Source organism: Plutella xylostella, chromosome 6, assembly GCF_932276165.1.
Source record: "Plutella xylostella chromosome 6, ilPluXylo3.1, whole genome shotgun sequence".
NCBI lineage: Eukaryota > Metazoa > Arthropoda > Insecta > Lepidoptera > Plutellidae > Plutella > Plutella xylostella.
In genome coordinates this window covers 9,992,008-10,012,500 of record NC_063986.1, presented here as the reverse complement: position 1 = coordinate 10,012,500, position 20,493 = coordinate 9,992,008, and the positions used below count along the sequence as shown (strand labels likewise).

The 20,493-nt window shown below is 39.0% G+C and overlaps 3 protein-coding genes across 3 annotated transcripts in view; all 3 read right to left on the bottom strand.

Annotated features, from left to right (window-relative positions):
• LOC105387732 (rootletin) overlaps positions 1-1,747 on the bottom strand; it is a 73,740-nt gene extending 71,993 nt beyond the window's left edge. Inside the window, exon 1 of the mRNA XM_048621908.1 lies at positions 1,464-1,747. Coding sequence (XP_048477865.1) covers positions 1,464-1,469 — 6 coding nt within the window. The 5' untranslated portion in view covers positions 1,470-1,747. The remainder of the gene's footprint in view (positions 1-1,463) is intronic.
• A 14,669-nt stretch (positions 1,748-16,416) lies between these two features.
• Positions 16,417-18,294, bottom strand: LOC119694128. The gene has a single exon (XM_038119777.2). It carries the CDS (start codon positions 18,154-18,156, stop codon positions 16,693-16,695), a length of 1,464 nt encoding a protein of 487 aa, XP_037975705.2. The 5' UTR covers positions 18,157-18,294; the 3' UTR covers positions 16,417-16,692.
• A 108-nt stretch (positions 18,295-18,402) lies between these two features.
• LOC125491490 lies at positions 18,403-20,434 on the bottom strand. Its single transcript, XM_048633625.1, has one exon. The coding sequence runs from the start codon at positions 20,286-20,288 to the stop codon at positions 19,212-19,214; it is 1,077 nt and encodes a 358-aa protein (XP_048489582.1). The 5' UTR covers positions 20,289-20,434; the 3' UTR covers positions 18,403-19,211.
• Positions 20,435-20,493: the final 59 nt, after the last annotated feature.

The following is a 20,493-nucleotide window of genomic DNA, read 5'->3' as shown; positions in this document are numbered from 1 at the left end:
CATTTTATTTCATGTCCGTAAGGCGTTTAAATCTCGAGATATGATTTTCTATGAAGAAGAAGAAAATCTAAGTTAATGGGGGTTTTTTATCGATGAAATTACTCGTAGAATCCACCCAAGTTTGTCGGGTCCGAAAAACAACACACTGTATAATACCTAGGTACATTCACAACGGATATCATTCTACTTTTTATCCCGGTTTTCCGTAACGGATAGAATATCAAAAGAATGAGTTGAAATGATCAAGTTATCATACGATTATTAGCAAAAGGAAGCATTAGGGTAGATTTCAGGACGCGATAGCTCATGGCATGACTACCGGTGATTCCCCGGCATTTATCAACGACTACCACGAACATCGCCATGAAGCCAGGTACAGTCAGCCAAAGAGATATGTATGCCACCCCATCGGCAGCGCAAACAGTTTGATCCTTAGACTCATGGGTAGGAAACTTTTCTAAGGTAGAAAATATACATATAGCAACAATCTTTAGATAAAGCTTAATTATTTGTCATATTATCATGTATCATTGGGTCATAAAATTAAATTGTTTGCACTGCGGTGGCCTATACATAACATATACATGTATCATTGGCTGACTGTACCTATCTACTACCCGATTTCACTCGTAAATTATAAGCTCAGCAATAATTCTTGGCTCTCAATGCAATGCTTTATTCCTACGAAATTTCATGTGCCTAACCTGAAATTATGGGACTAAGTTTTCAAGTTAGTTAAGTGTTCCAGAAGCTTTTGTAATGAAACTTTATAATATTCTGTCTTAGATTGCGTTCTAGGAAAAGTGAAGTTCATCGGTAGACTTGCTTGTCTAATATAATAATCAAAATAGCAGATTATAATCACTTAAAGTTAATTTATAAAAAAATAGTAATTACACTACGTACCTATAGGATTCCTACCTAGGTATGAAAAGTTGGTACCTACTGTACAAGGTGTCACATGTAAGTGTAACGCAGTGAAAGGAAACTTTCCCTTCAGTAAAATGACCGATCTTCAGGTAAGGCAAATCTCCCCGTTCATGGCTACTCGCCATAGGAAACCCTCAAAACCGCCAAATTTAGACAACATGCAGCTGCCAATATCTATTATGTGACTAACGGACGGGACGTAGGAGTAGATAACGTGGAATAATATAAGAATCTAACCAATAAGTTATAAGTACATTAACTAAGTAGCTACTCTAATAATTAATGTAGATGATCAATTTCTCACAACGCTTATAAAATGGATAATAATCAATTCACATTCCCAAATCCGCACTCTGTTTGATGATGATGAGTTGATGAACAAGAGTTACTTTTTCTTTCATTGTGTCTTTTTTGCTAACTGTACATAACGAAGTTTTTACAAAGTCCGATAAAGTCCAATAATATGACGAACTAAACAAAAAACAAAGTTCACGAATTCGAAATTTGAAAATACATCAGAAGAAACAACTCACCGGCATCGTGTCAGTATCTCCAGCCAAGCTGCGTGTCCCGCCCTCCGCGCCAGCCGCCCAGCCGCGCACTGGCCCGCCCAGTGCCAGGCGCCCTGGCCGCAGCCTGCTCGCGTGACAGACACCCTCCGAAGATCCGAACACAGATATTGGAAACACCACCCTGCCAGTAGTACCTATAGGGTTGCTTTTTACCGGGCTGGCAATAGCAAGTGGATTTACTTTATGTCCTGATTCTTCAATTCTTTTTGCGTGACCTGAGCTTTGTGAGGAAGTTGATTCCTGCATGACTGGGTTTCGAACTTTCAAATTGTCGGATAAAGAGTCGGTTTTTGTGTGGTTTTCTGTGTCGTTCGTCTTTTTATTTAATGTCTTTCCCGTACCTTTATCATATTCGTAAGTTATACTTCTGATAATTTTATTTTTAGGCATTAGAGTGGCTCGTGGTTTGTTTTGCGTACTAAATCTTAGTTTTAAAGAATTGATAAGTTCTGTCCTATGGCATGTATATTGACTTTCAACTGTATCTTTTTCAGTATTTGTGGAATAGTTTTCGGGATCTGTATCATGGATAGTTTTGCCTATGAACTTTTTGTAGGCATCAGAAGTTAGTTTCCAGCGCATGCCGTGTATGTTAGTATTAGTTGATTTATTTGCTCGTGTTTTCTCATGCTTCACATTTGCATCTTTCTTGACTATTGGTATTGCTTTATCCTCCTCGTCTAGTTTAGTTTCAGTTTCTGCTTCTTTAGTTCCATATAAAGTCCACCAGGTGGCGGTTACTTCATCGATGGGGGCTCTGGAGCCGGCGCTGTGAGGGGATCTTGGAGTTGACATCTTATGAAAGTCCTGAAAACTTCACGCCAGAAGTAGCGTAACTTAGTGCCTTAGACCCGTTGCACCTCCGGAGTGGCAATAAGACCACAACATTTTTTAGTTAGTTCAATATATCTTAGATACTTATTTTAATAAACAATTATAAAACACGAAGCACGTGAGGCTAAAACGGCTACTTTTAACATACTGCTTTTGTAATGTAAATTGGACTACTCCTCAAGGCTGCTGAAAACTCAAGTGACTCAGCAAAATATGTCCAGTCAAGTCATGTGAACTAAATTTCTTCGTACAAGGTTCTGCAATTACAAATCTGATTGAATCCATTTTGATGACCAAAAATACCTTATAGCTTACTTTACTTACCTTATGGCTTATTTTCCAAACTTTCACTTTTAAACAACGAATAAATACTGAATCTGGATGTGCCTAAATTAGTACCTTGCAGGCTCGAGAAATAGGTATTCTATCACTTTTACTACTTGTACGTGTACCCTATCAAAATAACATAGCAGTAATAAATATAAAGTGTAATTTATTTAATCGGCAATTTTGTCTCGTCTTCATGATTTAATATTAATTCTGTTTAATCCTTGGGAACCCCAAATCGATCTATGAAATCAGAATGCACCGCTGCTGAAAACAAACAGCTTGTCATCGATGTTGTAAAGGAAATAGGTCAACTTCGTAGACATTAAACTAATGATGGCACAGAATGTACTACCAACCAAAAATACCTAAAAAAAAATACAGGTTTTTACAGTTCCTTTCTACTAAAACTTTCATAAAAATATAACGTGTTACCTATACGTTATCAAAGCTACAATCATGCCCTCTCTGACCTAAATATTAGTAGTGTGTAAGTACATATTATAGTATTTACAAAACTATATATTTATTTAAATATAGTATTTAGACTTGAGTGGAAATAACTTATTTTGCAAACACATCTCGCTAAATCGCCTTTATTATGAAATCTGTTCAATAGAAAATTCTGCTCTAGAAATTATTTTTCTCGTTTGTAAAGGCATTTGAATAAAGACACATGGAGGACTCGTCCTATTATAGATTGTACTTTATTATTCTAAAGTTGTCATTTGACTATCTACCTAATCATGAACTTAAATCCTGCGCTGCATTTCACAGTTAGGACTTAAGTTCATCTTAACTTTACTTTCTCAGTTGTGAAACCGGTTGTGAGCCACACTGTCTCACGCTTCGCTCTCATGCCAACCTTCGACCCAAGAATAAATTGAGAACATTTTTAATTGGCTCATAACTTATGCACTATAGTAGGATCATTAACACAATTGCAACTTTGTTTGTTTATTTATTAAGTTCAACCATTAGTGTTGTGCTGTTGTGTCTAGACCGATCGATTCAATGAACCCGATGGGTTTACTCTACCTAGATAAAAAAACGAACAAAGTACGTTTAATGCAAGGAGATAGAGCCGTGTTTAGGGTATCCGCGAGGGCTTCTAAACTTCTTTTCTCGTAACTAGAGTAGCCACCTCGATGCATTAATATATGTCGCGAATGTAGGGTCTCCACGTTTAGGTGCAGGTTCAGTTCAGTACGAAATTCACCAGTGACTCAACCATGAATGTCAAATAATACATCTGGTTGGTACAGCAAAATACTCGCAGGTCTTTTAAAGGTCTTCGCACATTATAACAACTCACCGGCATCTCGACTCTATGCTAGACATTGATATTTAAGCCCTGTGTCATATGTTCAAGGTTTAATTTCAAAAAATTAAACCTTGATTATAAAGTAGTGTACAACGAGTGGTCTACGCATCGTACACTAAATGTCTAGAAAAACTAAAGGATTGTGAGTAGAGTTGCTGCCGCGTTGGCGTGGAGTTGTTATAATGTGCGAAGACCTTAATTTACATATTCTTCATCTTCACTTGTCGATGTTGACAACTACTTAGAGGTGCACAAAGGTTTGACAACAGTCATGGATTAGTCAACGATTACTGACAAACTCGAGCTGGTTCTATGTCATGGACACACTAAACGTCTAGAAATCTGGACTTCGGAGTGTCTGAGTAATTAAAACTCAAATAAATAGTAATTCTGTAATCAACTTTACTACTTACTTGGAATATTTCCTCTCAACTCTAGATAATACAATGTACATAAATGATTTGCTTAATGATTTATTCCACACTTATCTTCGATATACTTATAATGAATTAAGTCCTTCGAATACTAAATTACAATATTGTTGCTAGCCAGATAAAAGCCAGATAGAGACAAGGGTCACTAGTCCCAGATGGAAATAAGTAATAGTGGTATCATAAGCATAGACTAATGCACTATGTATTAGTCTATTACCTAAGTAATTGATTACTAGACTTGACTAGTACATAAACATGTAAAAAACGACTAAATCCTACCTATATTAGAACAATTCCAAGGAGGCCACTGATACCTGTAATACAGATTATATCTAGTACAGGTATTGGAAGTTTTCCATATCTTAGTACATAAGGGTAATAGTAATACTGTAACTTCTATAATGTTCTATAATTGCACGAGTTTGCATAAGTTTTATGTGTGATTTTTTGGGTTCCATAGTTACTTTAAAAGGTATAAACGGAATCCGCAAGTATACGTTAACTTTGATGTCCGTATTTCTGTTTATCAACAATCAATAAACTTTACTCAGATTGTATCCATATAAATATAAAAATTTACAGCCCCGTAAGTCTGACAATCCTAGATTTCATATTTACGGGTATTTATGAGATATACTTAAAGTAGCCAAATCAGTAATTTCCAATGTTCCAATCTCACTCTACGCGTGACACACAAATACTTATTACATAATATTTATTTATACTTTCGTACAATTAAATATTACGTACGGATGACAGTAGCAAAACTTATTATGTAGTCTTCTAACGGATACAGTTTGAGCTACTCGTATCATGTTATTAAGTCGTGATTACTTAGTTGTGTAATTAGGTACTAATTCATAATTATTCTTAATTAGTTTTTTTGTATATATAACTGGATAGGACTGGACTGATGGTTTCCGTGGAAAACGCACACAGTTCTATAAAAGACTTCAATGACACGGTAACGTCCCTCTCCTCAAGACTGAAAATCGTGGAAGATAGAACGAACTTGATTCCTGTTCTTGAAAAGAAGATTATCGAACTTGACAACGAGTTAAATCAACGTGAGCAGTGGCTAAGGGCAAATAACGTTGAAATCAAGGGTATTCCCCTTAAGAATAATGAGAATTTATATGATATTGCTTTTAAATTAGCCGACACGCTCGGGATTACAATAAAAAAGGAGGACTGTAATTTCATCACTAGAGTACCTACTCGGCAACCGAATAATGAGAAACCGATTATAATATCTTTTCATAATCGATACACTAAGGAGGACTTTGTGGCAGCAATGCGTAAACGCAAAGTACTAAATTTGGAATCGCTTGGCTTCAGTGGTTCAGGACGAGTGTATGTAAACGACCATCTCACAGTGTACAACAAGTCTTTATTGACCAAGGCTAAATCAATCGCCAAAGAAAAAAACTTCCAATACATATGGGTGAAACACTGCAAAATAATGGCTCGAAAATCACCTACCTCTCCTCCGTTTATTGTAAAAAACGAATTAGATCTCTTAAAGATAAAATAAACTTATTTTACAATATAAAAATTCTAACATCACACAGTCATATCTATCTAATCACAGTTAACATTTTGGGAACCACTGCTAACGTGCCTAGTTGCTTACTTGTTTCGAGTTATTCACTTTGCTTGAAGTCATTTGCCATGGTCGAACTTATACCATTACTACACGATTCTAATATCATCCCTATCGTAATGACAATAAGTTCTATGGTACTTCGTCACTTAAGTACTGCATACGGGTGTTATTGCTTCACTGTTTTTTATTTGCGATTATTTTTGCTATCTACCTGCTGCGAACGCTTGCCGCTTTTTGATGGAGGAATGGTATTTTATGTGGCATTAATAATAAGCTATCTTACTGACAGATATTTACCTATAGATTACCATGTAGTATTACATAATGCGTTAACCCATATGATAAGAAAACGATTCCGTCACCTATTAAAACGGTCACCCGCACTATTTTTAGCTTTTATAGCCACTTACAATAAATTTATTTTGCTTTGTGCTTTTGATGAGTTATTGTCAGTACTTTTCAATGACTGCCCTTAACATTTATTACCAAAATACACGGGGTCTCCGTACTAAAACACACATTTTTAAAAGAAATTTATTGCTTGGCTCGTATGATATTGTGTCGGTTACCGAGTCTTGGTTGCTGGAGGGAATCTTTGATAACGAACTCGTAGACAATAGGTATTTTGTTTGGAGGCGGGATCGGGATTATGCTTTAACTAAGCAGACTCTTGGCGGCGGGGTGCTGCTGGCGGTTCGCCGGGAGCTGGATGCTGTAGAACGACCCGAGTGGAGATCCTCCGCAGAGGACCTTTGGGTAACTGTCTCTTTTAAAAATAAAAATATGGAGAAAATGAAGCTACATATATGTACCATCTATCTATGCTCTCAAGGCAAAAATAAAAACTCTTTTAATGCACAACTTATAAATTTTACTGAGAAACTGTTTGAGATTGTTACCAACTGTCCAAATGATAAGTTTCTAGTAATAGGTGATTTTAATATGAGTAATATTAACTGGAACTCATCATCAAATTATTTTGAACCATCTCAATTTACAGGTTATCAAACGGAATTTATTGATACAATTGTTCAATGCAATTTAAAACAGTATAACGGTATTAATAACTCTTTTGACAGCATACTAGATCTTGTATTTTCAAGTGAGTCAGTGAAGGTCAGAGCCTGTACTGACCCGCTAGTGCGTGAGGATCCCTATCACAAATCACTCGTTATTGAAATGTCGCTCATCGAGGCCACTCCCCTTGTGTCTTTGCCTAAACTTGTCTACTTGTATAACTCTGCGGAAGCTGACTATGAAAGTATAACCAATCATATAGATTCAGTTGATTGGTATAATATTATCCTATGTAGTGGTTCTATCGATGATGCGGTAGCATCGTTTTATAAAATTCTTTTTGACCTACGTGATAAACACATACCGCATAAAATTGTCTCTTCCTCTAAATTTCCCTATTGGTATAGTTCCGCCCTTAAAAAAATCATAAAAGAAAAACATAAATTCTATCTAAAATATAGAAGATATGGAAACTTAGGAGATTATGAAACGTTCTCACTGCTTAGGAGGCGTTGTAAAGAGGTGGAAGCCCAGTGCTATGAAGTCTATATAAATAACATTGAAAATGCGTTATGTACCAATCCTAAACTGTTTTGGTCTTACACGAAAAATTTGAAAACCAACAACAATTCCATTCCATCTGTCATGAACTACGGTCTTTCAAAGGCAAATACTGGAGATGATATCTGCAACCTTTTTGCTGATTACTTTCAGACGACGTTTCTATCCTCCATTCCAGCGAACTTTAATAATGTAATTGAGGATCCTATTCCTAATCCTAATAATAACTTTATAAATAATATAGAAATTAATCCTAAACAGATTCTTAAACTACTAAAAGCAATTGATGTCCATAAAGGATGTGGTCCTGATAAATTACCTGGCATATTTCTGTTAAATTGTGCGGATAGTCTATACTCACCGATAGCAATGCTTTTTAAAAGATCATTGGCCGAGGGCCTAGTTCCTAAAGTATGGAAATCAGCGTTTATTACTCCAGTGCATAAAAAAGGAGACAAAAATCAAGTAGATCATTATAGACCTATATCTAAACTCTGCATAATTGCTAAAATATTCGAAAAAATTGTATATGACCAGGTTTATGCATCATTACGTACATGGTTTATTCCGGAACAGCATGGTTTCTTGCAAAAACGTTCAACTATATCTAACCTAGTTATATCTAATGACTATATTACATCGACTATGGATAAAGGTGATCAAGTAGATGTAGTTTTTACAGATTATTCCAAAGCATTTGATCGCATTGACCATGTTATTCTTTTGAAAAAACTTCAAAGCGCTGGTATCCATGGTAATTTATTCAGATGGTTCACCTCATACATCAATAATCGATCTCAGGCGGTAACAATAAATGGATTTACATCGGGATGGCAGTTTGTTCCTTCGGGAGTTCCGCAGGGATCGTTATTAGGTCCTCTGTTATTTATAATCTTTATAAATGATATCAATTCTTGTTTTGCCTCATCTAAATTCATATTATTTGCCGATGATATGAAAATTTACAATAAAATCCACTCTGACCAAGATTGTGTATCACTTCAGAGGGATCTTGACTCCTTTAGCAAGTATTGTGAAGTAAATAGACTGGATCTAAATGTATCAAAATGCTTCTATATCACTTTCTCTCGAAAACATTCCGATATAGTTTTTTCTTATAAACTTAAAAATCAATCAGTTAGCTCTGTGAACTACATAAGAGATTTAGGCCTAGTTCAGGATTCCAAACTTCTTTATGATAGGCATATAGATAATATCATTAAAAAAGCATCAAGAAGCCTAGGATTTATAATACGATCGTGTGCTAAATTCAAAAATATTAAACCAATTAAGATATTGTATTGTTCTCTTGTACGAAGTATCCTAGAATATGCTTCTGAAGTATGGAACCCACGTTATGACTATTACATAAATCGAATTGAATCTATCCAGCGTAAATTTTTAAGATACATACAGTTTAAAACGGGTATTTATGACATAAGTTATGACCTTCGCTGTAAAAGACACCATTTGCTACCTTTACAACTACGGCGGCGGATAGCTGACCTGTCCTACCTACATAAGATCATCAATGGTAGTATCGATTCTCCTGAGTTGCTTGAGTGTGTTAAGATGAAGGTACCTACAAGATCAAGTCGAACTGGTTTTCAACTACACGTACCTAAAGCTAACACTAACTATAGGCAAAATAGTTTCTTTGTACGGGTGAGTAGACAGTTCAATGCTATGGCAAATGAGATTGACTTTTTTAACTGTAGTTTATTATCGTTGAAAAGAAATTTGGCATCGGAGTACTTTGGTTCCCAGACAAACGATTAGCTTTAGTATTCTTTATTAAAATAACAATATAAGTTCTTGTTCTCACTGTTAGCGTAATTTAATTCTTGTAATTGCTAATTGCGTAGTTTTACGAAATGTGTAAATTTTACTTACCATAACTGTTTGTCTTTTTGTAATAATTTACTACCATATGCGAAAACTATTAAATGGCTCTTAGATGCATCATATAAATGTAAACTAGTTTAAGATAGCTGTAAGTTTTCCGAATACGATAAAATAAAAATAAAATAAAATAAAAAAAATAAAATAGATACAATACATTGAATAATATGTATCCCTTATTTTATACAGAATATACACTCACGGGCAATGAAAAGTTTCCACTGAGAAAAACACCAATTTACTCCTAAACGGAAAAACGCCTTCTGCAAGATTGAAGTACATTTAACAGAGCATCAGGATATTACCAACTAAAAACGGTAATATTTTGTTACAATTTTAAATTAAATCTTTGAAAAAATTTAGGTCGTTCGATGTCTGCATTTTGTGAGTGGAACTTTTTCATTGCCCGGGAGTGTAGTTCTGGGTTAGAAGTCCTGAAGACCTAGTATTTCATATATTCAGTAATCCGCAGCCGGTTCTAAACTAAAAATATCTTTATTCTACGTTATGTAATGAGGCGGTTTATTTGTAACACTTACCTATTGAGTATAAATATTTTAATTAACTTAATAATTACAAATTATGTCTGCTACGATGCTACGCCGTAGCAACGTGTTTTCTATGCACTGCTACGCAGTAATAATCGCCCCATACGAAGATAAAATGGGAATTATAAATATTTTATTTATTATAGTTTTTTATGTTTACTTACCTATTGATAAGTAATTTACAAATTTGACTCATTTAAGATGATGATTCTATAAGAACGGGGTTACGCTGATAGTGATAATGTTTTAAAAGTAAGTAAATAAAAGGTTCCAAAGTCCAAAGTTTGGTTTTCTTAATCTGATGCAATCAGAATGCGTGTCGGAAAAGTCAGGTTTTTTGTGATTTAAAGTACTACAGTGCTCCAAAATTGATAATGCGCATAGAATTCTTTGACAGATCAGTTGTTTTCGATTATGTGACACATGATATTGATTCCTATTTCTTGTAAAATTCCGTGGATAAATATGCCATAACACAGCCGAAAGCCGAACTGCCGCAACCCCATATTTACAGCTTGCTTTTCACTGCTTGAAAAACTGTTGCAATATTTTTTTTAGCGCGTGTCATGCTAGGCCCACAGGGTGATGTAACGTGCACCCAATATTCAGTGTCATTGCTTTACATTGTAGATTTTTTCTTCCTCTGTATTCTGTATGTGAACATCATCATCATCATCATTAGCCTATAGCAGTCCACTGCTGGACGTAGGCCTCTCCCAAAAGCACGCCACTGGATGCGATCTCAGTATGTGATACTTATGCTTTTTTTAATGTTTTAATATTTTATTCTCAACACCCAGGCAGATACTGTGCAACTTCAGAACTATAGGTACCAACCAACACAAAAATTTAATCTTAAAATTCCGAAAGCTAAGTATGTACTTAAAAACCAGATTTATCTTTATCTTGTTATGTTATGTAAGTACTATATAAGTACATACAAGAAATAAAGCGCAGTTTTTTTGCAATAAACCACAAAGGTTTGTCAACCTATGCAAGGGTACGATGATCTTATCTTATTTAGAGACTTGTACTTCTACTTATTGCGTTTATTATTACATACTTATTGCGAAAAACATAAAATGATGATAAGACGATTTCTTTATGCAAATTTTATAGGTACCTAGGTACTTTAATAAGTACCTACCATAGTTATAAGCATAGACTAATATGCCAATCTCAATTCTATGCTACCTAGTAACCTAGTATTACGCATTAAAAATATTGTTAATGATAATAAATTAATAATACTAACATAGAAACTAGTGTAATCAAAGTCTGGCGGATCAGCCATCAGCCTTGGCGCTATCTACGGAACAGCACCGGGCCGGTATGTGGTGCTCGTGATCAGATACGCACGCACTATCATAATGAGTGTGTACCGGCATTAGATATTAACTTATTATACTCAAATTAATTTGATGCTTAAGTATTTGATTAATATGAAAATGATTTTAATATTTTATTAGGCAAAAACTCTGTAAACAAAATCTGATATGATCCATCGGATTTTATTCCGTGCTTCAGTTACAGTTTCAAGGGTTTTAAGTGATATAAAAAACCAAGTACGATGATCAATGGAAATTCTAACAGGTCAACGATCATCCCTGCCAACGCCATCGGGTTATGTATTACGATGGTCTGATGGTCTGAGAGTGTTCTCGTATAGTCACTTGGACACTACAGAAGAAAGTATCATTTTGTCTGTATAAATGAGTATCCTAAAGTATACATTCGCAAGCAATGGAAAAGTTCTAATGACATATTTTCAGTGCTCTCGAGTGTAGAGTTTATTTTCGAACTAATCATATGGAGTTAGATCTGCGTAGTAGGTACATAATATACTTAGTTGTTACATACTAAGCTGCCGGATCTTGCCGTCACGTGTCCACTATCGGCTGCAAACAACAAACTACATACTTACCGATAAATACACAACTCTACTAGTTTATAAATCAGCACTATCAGAAAGCCAATTAACGTTAATTTGGTGAAGTAATGATAAAATTGACTTTGAACTTGTACACTTGTTATCGCCGGTTGACCATAAACGTTTTCAGTAACCAACTGAAACAGTTATACTAACACCGTAACACCTATTTAAGATAGGCACAGTAACAATGAGTGGTGAGCGCTACCGCCTGGTAGCAGATTCTCTACCACTCGCCTTTAGACTCGAGTAACCGCAACATGGCGATACTTAGATAAATTAATGAGTTTGTTTGAGATTTACGATCATGTTAAAACAGTACAAAAAGGCGGCCTTATTGCTTATAGTAACAATACAGTATAACTTCTTCATGTCAAATGTAACCAAAATAATATTGTACCAAAATATACAATAGGTACCTACCCACTTACACCCCACATGAAAGATACCAAAAAAAAGATACCAGTGTCTACTTTTATCAAAGGGTCAAAGCGCCTATTGTTGTCAATGAAATTTTATACATTACCTTAGGTTCAAGGTTGAATCGTTGCTACACTGAAGAGTTTCATATCAGCTTTTGTTTTTGTAGATATATTTTTAGTAAATTAATGTTCTGTGTGGTTTGATATGATAACGTGAATACAAGTGTAGGATAGGATAGGTATGTTCTGTAAGGCAGCGTTCCCACTACGCCGGACCGGCAGATCTGCCGCGCCGGTAAATCTGCCGGAAGAGCTAGTGGCTGTACAATTTATATGAAGCTATTCACATTATCCCGGGTCCGGCATTTTTGCCGAGCCCGGCATTTCTACCGAACGTTTTGTCACTACGAATTGCCGGTAGAACGACCGGGCCCGGAGTAATGTGAACGAGTTTGTGCCGGTATCTGTCCCCCGCTCGCCCCGCTCGTGCTCCCCTCGCCCCTGGATGTAAAATGAAAAGCATGGAAAATCTTTCCCGTAAAATAGGGTACCACCACAACACAACAATTTCGTCGTCCATTGTGCGCGCAGGTCCAAATTCAACTGAGGACTGTCTGAATTTCTTCCGGGATCCGATGTAATGTGAACACTCTGTCCGGTGTCCGGTTTTCGGCAGATCTGCCGGTCCGGCGTAGTGGGAACGCTGCCTAAATGTAAAATGTAGGTAGGTATCTGAAACTAATTTTAGTTTAAATCATACAGTAGTACCTACCTAGTTTGAAGTTTACTCTGAAAATTGGAACACTGAAATCCTAGGATAGTGCTCGAAAAAATACAAACTAAATCTAGTTTTTTCTGTTTTTGAATCAATAGGTTATTTATTTGTGATCAATAAACTATGTTACCTAACGATAATGGAACTGTATTAAACTAAATAGCACTGAGAAAATAAACTATGCAAAATAGTAAGTAAGGTATACCATTATAGTACCTCATTATAGTATTATTTTAATTTTTCCTTTATTATTCTTTAGTACACTTGACCCCTCTTTAATCAAAATATCCTTCCACCTTAAGGTTGTCTTGAAAAAATCGCTTTAAGCGATAAGACCGCCATTTTTGTACATAGTTTATAGTATTTAAGTTATGTAAGTTTCTTTTATGTGTGTGTGTACAAATAAAGAGTATTCTATCTATCTATCTATCTACCTCCTAAACATATAAAAAACTCCTATCTCTTGGGTATGGATAAATAGGTAAAGGTTGGCAGAGTCCGCGCCACCACTGCAGTCCAATAGCTGCGGCGCATTATGGTAGGCTGGTTAGTTCGTGATTTTGTCGTAAGACTTCAGTGGCGCGTACTGTATCAATACATTATTTACTTGCTTCTTGGATAGGTACATCGAAAGCCAAATATTTTTGTTATCGGTCAAACGCCCCGTTGACGCAACGTTTTAATTGATAACGCCAAGATAAGTAGAAAGTTTCTAGATACCTAGTTTATTTTTCTCCCTATCAGCTACATTTGAGGGTAAGTTTACAATTGTTTTCGTAACTTTGGGAAGTGATAATAAAACTGTGTAGATACCTAATACAATATGTCTATCAGCGTTACCGATATTGTAAACTAGCTTGCGAATAAGTTCGAAGTCCGTTTTCAATTCAATCTAGAGTTCAATTCGTAGTCTAATGGAATATGGTGTGATGTTTATGCATAGATAAGTGTACAGTCACAAAAAGAGATTTATAAGTAAGTTAATACATATACTCCCATATCCCAGAAAGTACAATGTACTTACTGACAAAATGATACTATAGGTTGGTTGATGATACGAATATTACCTGCTCATTTAATATTTGTAAGCTTTTGTGCTTGAACCAAAGAGGTACATACCATCTACTAAAAATTAATCAAGCCATTTGTGTCTCAGATAAAACTGTTAACACTGGAGCACTAACTGGCGGTGGTGGTTGGATTGGATACTTGCTCTCTTTTGTTGTCTGTATCTACTCTACCCTCATAGGCGGTGGATTGCTCAATCCACTTTTCGTAGGTTTCCGTAGGATTCATAAGCGAACAATGATCGTCTAATAGACCTCCATATCTCCCCTCAACACTCTGTCCTTGTACAAGTATTGTCCATTCAATGGTCTGATGCTGGTTTCTACTACTGCTAAAACGGTAATTTACACATGTAAAGCCGAAAGAGGAGACTCAAAAAGAGCTAAGTAACTATAAGAGTAGTTCTTTTTTCACGTTTTTTCAAAAGATTTTTAGAATGACTTCCACAGTCTTGCTCTCACGGCTTACTTTACCTACTTTCATTTTTTTTTCTACTTGCACACTGTACGTAGAGGAGCTACGAATGCCGCAAATATAGTGTTTCACTGACGATCACCAAATGGAAAGCGCTCCCGTGGACACCCTGACCAAACGTGGCGCCGAAGCGTTGAAAGCGAGCTGCCAGCCGCTGGAGCGAGGCAGAAAGTAGAGCCGAAGATACGCGGAAGTAGCGGACGTTAGTGGATAGCATCTGATGGGGTGCCATAGGCATAGGACTACAACAACAACACTGTACTAGGTAGGTAGATATTCTAAATTAAGCTTCTGTTAGTGCTCTATTCTATGAGTAGTAGCTAGTACTTATACTTATTACAGATATAAAATCTTCCCATCCTCACAAACATTATAAGGATAGTTAGCTACTTCAAAAAAATTATTTCTTTTCTGTAAATTTTTCCGTCACATCGCTGTTTGCGGGCGATCTTTGCCCACCGTGTGACCGGTGACCCCGTTGATACCGCTATCTCAAGTGCATTCAAGAACATACATGTAACGGACACATGCATGTTCTTTGCCTACCGTCGGGGAATGTCAGACGCTCTGCAGTTTCGTGTTTGTTCAAATGTTGCGAGATTTGTACTGATAGCGGAGATTTTACTTTGTAGGTTGGTTGAAACTGTGTTACACAGTTACAAACATAAGTACACTCGCTTGATAACATTTAATAAGTACATAACTAGGTACTTACGGTACAGAACCTTAGATAATATTGGGGATAATATTTTTTACCACATTAGACACATAAAATAGCCATAGGTATCTAGGTCTTCCTAGCTTGGTCTTATACCTACCTCATTAAATTTTGTATGTATTACGTATACTTAACGTTTTACAAAATCAGAAACGGGATGAATATATAAACAAAAAAAATACATTGACCTTGGTGAGGTTAGCCAAGACACGGCCAGCATCTAGGTACCTATGTAAGTACCTACTACCATTGACCTGAGATGATGGATGTAGAGGTGTGCATACACTCGCTTATGTATTACTCACCTTTTTACATATAAATTGTAATTATTATTAGTTGTATTACATAGATAATAGCAACAGAACCTACCCCACTATAACCTATTATAGCTAAGTAACCTGAAAATGTCGATCTTTATCATCACCAGCATTCACTTGCCCTGTTGCCCTCTGCATCGTTTAATGACATGTAGCTTTTCTACCTTCATAAAATTCATTGCAAAAAGATTAGTTACGAGTATTTTTGCCTGTTTTGACCGCCGGTGTGAACGCACCCTTTAAAAAAGTGGTACACTTACCACTACTGTATCCCCTTATCTCCGCTGAACAAAAGTTTCCGACCTCAAATCTCTAGCTACATAGGTAAGTACTTATACATACCTAAGTATACGTATAGGACTATAGGTACGATTCTATCTGCTGCATAAATTAGATTTCTATGTCGTAAATGACCCGAGTTAAGGCATCCACAAATGGGGCAGTTATATAAAATCGTGCAAGTGATTTGCTTAGAGGTCAATGGTGTTACTATTGTTGGATGCAAACTAGGTACTTACCTTTGTAGATCTTTATGGGAGGTCGTTTAATGGTTCTATATCAGATTGTTATTAGTTATTCATCGTGTAGATTTTCCAACCGCTATCTTAGTGAGATTTTCTTACTTAACTAGGTAGTTATTTACAAGAAAACAATAAATTACATTGTTTGATTATTCTTGTTTGTTAATTTAATCTTACTTATAAATAAAAACTTAATGCTACAATAATAAAAATATTTGGTACAACAATCTACTTAGTAGTTACAAACAGCTCATATCGTCCCTCGGCCCCGTGACCTTAAGGAACTCTGTCCAACGAACAATAACATATAGAGAGCGAGCGATGTGGCGACCGCCGCCGCCGCCGGGCGGGACCACCGCTCTTCAGGTACTTGAGGCTCCTAGCAATAAATAGTTCCGCGGCCTGCGGGCGCTCAGAGCGGCACGTTGGGAGGCGTCTTGCAGGGCTCGGGCGGCGGCGGGCGGCGCTCGGCGGGGCGCGCGCGGTAGTAGGCGCAGTACGGCAGCGGGTCCCAGTAGGCGAACAGCGCCTCCCGCGTGTCCAGCACCGTGTGCAGCAGCTTGCCCACCGCCGCCGGCGCGCCGCCCGCCGCGCCCTGGCACAGGTAGGGCAGCGACACGCCCACGCGCGCGCCCAGCGCCACCAGCCGGCCGCGCGCCGCGCCGTCCTCGCGCACCAGCCGGAACGACACGTGCCCCGTCATGGGCCGCGCGGGCGCCAGGCGCGACACGAACCGCGCCACCCACGCGTCCGCCTCCTCGTCCCGCTGCGGCACCAGCCCGCGCCGCTCCGTGTCGATGCGGCAGCTCACGTTGTTCACGGCGCGCGACTCCTTCAGCGTCGTGCACGTCACGATCTTCTCCCCCTTCGGCTCTCTTATTATCACCCACGGCTTCTCCGAACTGATTTCGCGGGGAAATCTGAAATTAGTGCGCTCCTCGGGGAGTACGAAGCGCAGGCGGTCGCGGGCGCCGCGCGCGCCGGCGCTGGCGATGAAGTGGCGGCCCTCGCGCGCGGCGCCGCTCTCGTACCACGCGCGGATGTCCTCGTCGCTGGTGACCACCCAGAACTGCGGCGTGGCGAGCCCGGCGGCGCGGGACACGCGGATCAGCTCCAGCGGGTCGTCGAGCGTGATGACGTCGCGCGCGCTCGGCACGAAGCACTGGCAGCCCGCCACCTCCAGGTGCGGCTTGGCCAGCGCGTCGTAGTACGCGGGCGTGGACGAGCTCACAGGCACGAAGAACACGGCGCCCTCGCGGTCCACGATCTCCCGCAGCGCGCGCGCGTAGGCCAGCGGGTCCGCCGGGTGCGGCCGCGGCACCGTGTAGAACCGCGCCACGGCCGCCGAGTACTTCAGCAGCGTGAACTGGCCCTCGATCTCGAAGGCGATCACGCGGGCGCCGGCCGAGTGGAAGTTCCGGGCCAGGTGTAGCGCCTGCACCGAGCTGCCGCCACTGATCAAGACGGTGCGCGGTTTGTGCGGGCTTTTGGAGCTGAGCGCGCGGCCTAACATCCTGAGAACACCGATAGGACACTGAACGCACTTCCAGAATATGAACAGCGAGGCGGCAATCCAGAGCGTGGGCAGCACGACGAGGATCTGCTTCCAGGCGGGGTGCGCGAAGAGGCCGAGCAGCAGCCACAGCGGGCGCAGGCACAGGCGCGGGCCCCAGGTCAGCAGGCGCAGCGCGCGGGGCAGCGGGGGCGGGCGCTCGGGGGACACGGCGCGCTCCTCGGGGATGAGCGAGAAGGTGGAGGAGAAGGAGCGGCGCAGCGCGGTGAAGGGCGGCTGGTGGTGGCAGCGCGCGCGCGGGGAGAACACCAGCTCGGTGTTGGAGCGCGCCAGGCGGCAGTACTCGGGCGCGCAGGCCGGCATGGCGAGGGGGACTGGCGCCCGCGCCGCCGCACACTACATATAAACGACGCGTTATCGCGCGCCGCCGCCGCCGCCGCCGCCGCTCCGAGCCGCCTCATCTTTGCACCCAATTACTTAAAAAATAAACAAATCTGTACAGCCGCTTCTAGGGACTTTGTGGTCGAGACGAGTTTAAAGGTAATTAGCTAATGGAGACTATTGCAATATATTTCAAAAGGTACCTAATTATTGAGTTAAACAAATACCTAATTTTCTAGATGATTTATTTGGTTTTCAACAACAATAGCACACTATTTCACAACATGTCATAAATCTCTGAGATGATGAATTTTCCTATTTAATTAAGACTAGCATTGGAAAAAATTGGCATATAAAAATACTAGTAGTACTATTTATCACAAAAGCAATGAAAGAATAATCTATGAAATAAAATAAATGTTACATTAAATGCTGAGACTGATGTTCTAGCTACTTACATATAATAAGAAAAAAACTATAGAGCCATTATCCATAGAACGCCGGCAGTATTAAGTCTTCTATTTCCTATTACATATATGGAAGTACAGTTTAGCCAAATATTCCTTCTATAAACATCAAATACTATCTAGATCACTTCCGTTCATCTTTACAGTAGATTCTGCATAAAGCAGGTAAATTAATACAAACATTATTTAAAAGAGAACACATGAGTTAGCTTCTTGGAACTGTGTCAGATTGATAAATCTACCTAATAAAGTTTTAAACCTATCACTACTACAAGCATTAACACTATTTATGAAGATGAATTAATTACATTATGTACAAGAAAAACAAGTAAACATGGACTGGCCTAATCCCTGAAAATGTGCAGTGAAGATTATACAAAGTAAAGATTGACCTACTATATGTAATAGATAAATTAAATGTTTTATACATACATACACAAAACAAAGAAACTTTTACAATAAATACAAAGTAGAATTAGTTACACATCAAAATGTGAAAATGCCTTATGCCATAGAGAAATAATAAAGCCATATCACTAGGATTTGTCATCCAGAATTTAAAGTAGGGACCTATAATATAAAAGGTTTATCCGTGTCTTTTAGGTCAATGGAGCCATTTCTGCAGACTATGTGCAGCTCGTGCTGTGGTTCCTTCTCAAATCTGAACCTCTTCGGGTAGCTGTCATCCATGAAGCGGCCAAGCTTCAGTATCCTCTCATCCACATTTATAGTGTCCGCTATCAAGGTTGTTGCTGGCAAGTTCTTCAATATATCCGAAATATGCACCTCCACTTTACCCTTTTCGTGTATGAATATGCTGCTCTTGTCAGTTAATTGTGACGCATGCATGAACATCTGGCCACTCTTCAGTGAAGCTTTCAGGTTCCCTGTAAAGCCAGTGATGTGCAGGTTACCTTGCTGTATCACATCTATTATTACGGATCTGTGGAGTCGGTCCAAGTTCATATCGCCCATTGCTGTGGTGAAGTGAGACTTATCACTGTAGCAAGAGTTCACCTTGATAGCTCCACCGTGAGTAGTTACAGAGAAGGAGTTGGACATTATGTTGTTGCATGAAATGGGGGCATTGAGACCAGTTTTTAAATCTATAGTAGTGGACTGCAGTCTGCCTTCAGTTTCTACTTCGCCCTCAGCGCTTTCTACTTTGATGTTTTGCGCCCTGATGTCGGAGACTTTCACTTTGCCTTTGTCAGTTTTGATGACAAACTCTTCGCCCTCTAGCTTGCTCATGTGGACGGAGGCGTTGTCCACAGTGGTGACATGCACCTTCAGCTGGTAGGGCACGTGGATGAGGCACACGTCGTTGCGGTCCGACGACGTGTTCTTGTTGAACAGCTCCAGCCGCTTCGAAGACTGTTTCACTTGGAAGTCAGAGGTGTCCTTCCCTCGACTGTACAAATGCATTGTAAGCTTATTGTGGGCATTTATGTCGTTCACATCGATCGGTAACACTTTCACATGTATAGGACTCTCTATGAATATGCTCGTGTTGTTATCGATCGTCTTCTCCACAGTTCTCACTACGTTTAAATTCTTCAGATCTGGAAGGCTGCTGAAGTCGACGTAGGATAACCTCAAAATCTTGAGGCATTTATGTAATACCCGTTGTCCAACGGGGGAGAACATTTTGAATTATAATGTATGATTCCGACACTAAAGTAAAACCATTTTTATTAAAATTACGGTAATTAAATTAACGAATTCGTACGATTTTTTCTAAATCGACAGCAAAACACCTGACTTTGACAATTTGAAACTTGACACTTTTGACAGATTCCTTTTATAAAGTAGAACGCGTTCATAAATACCTAAAAAATAACATTATTAAAAC

Coding starts and splice junctions, on each gene's coding strand:
- LOC119694128 (XM_038119777.2), bottom strand. CDS start 18,156: ATGCCGGCCTGCGCGCCCGAGTACTGCCGCCTGGCGCGCTCCAACACC.
- LOC125491490 (XM_048633625.1), bottom strand. CDS start 20,288: ATGTTCTCCCCCGTTGGACAACGGGTATTACATAAATGCCTCAAGATT.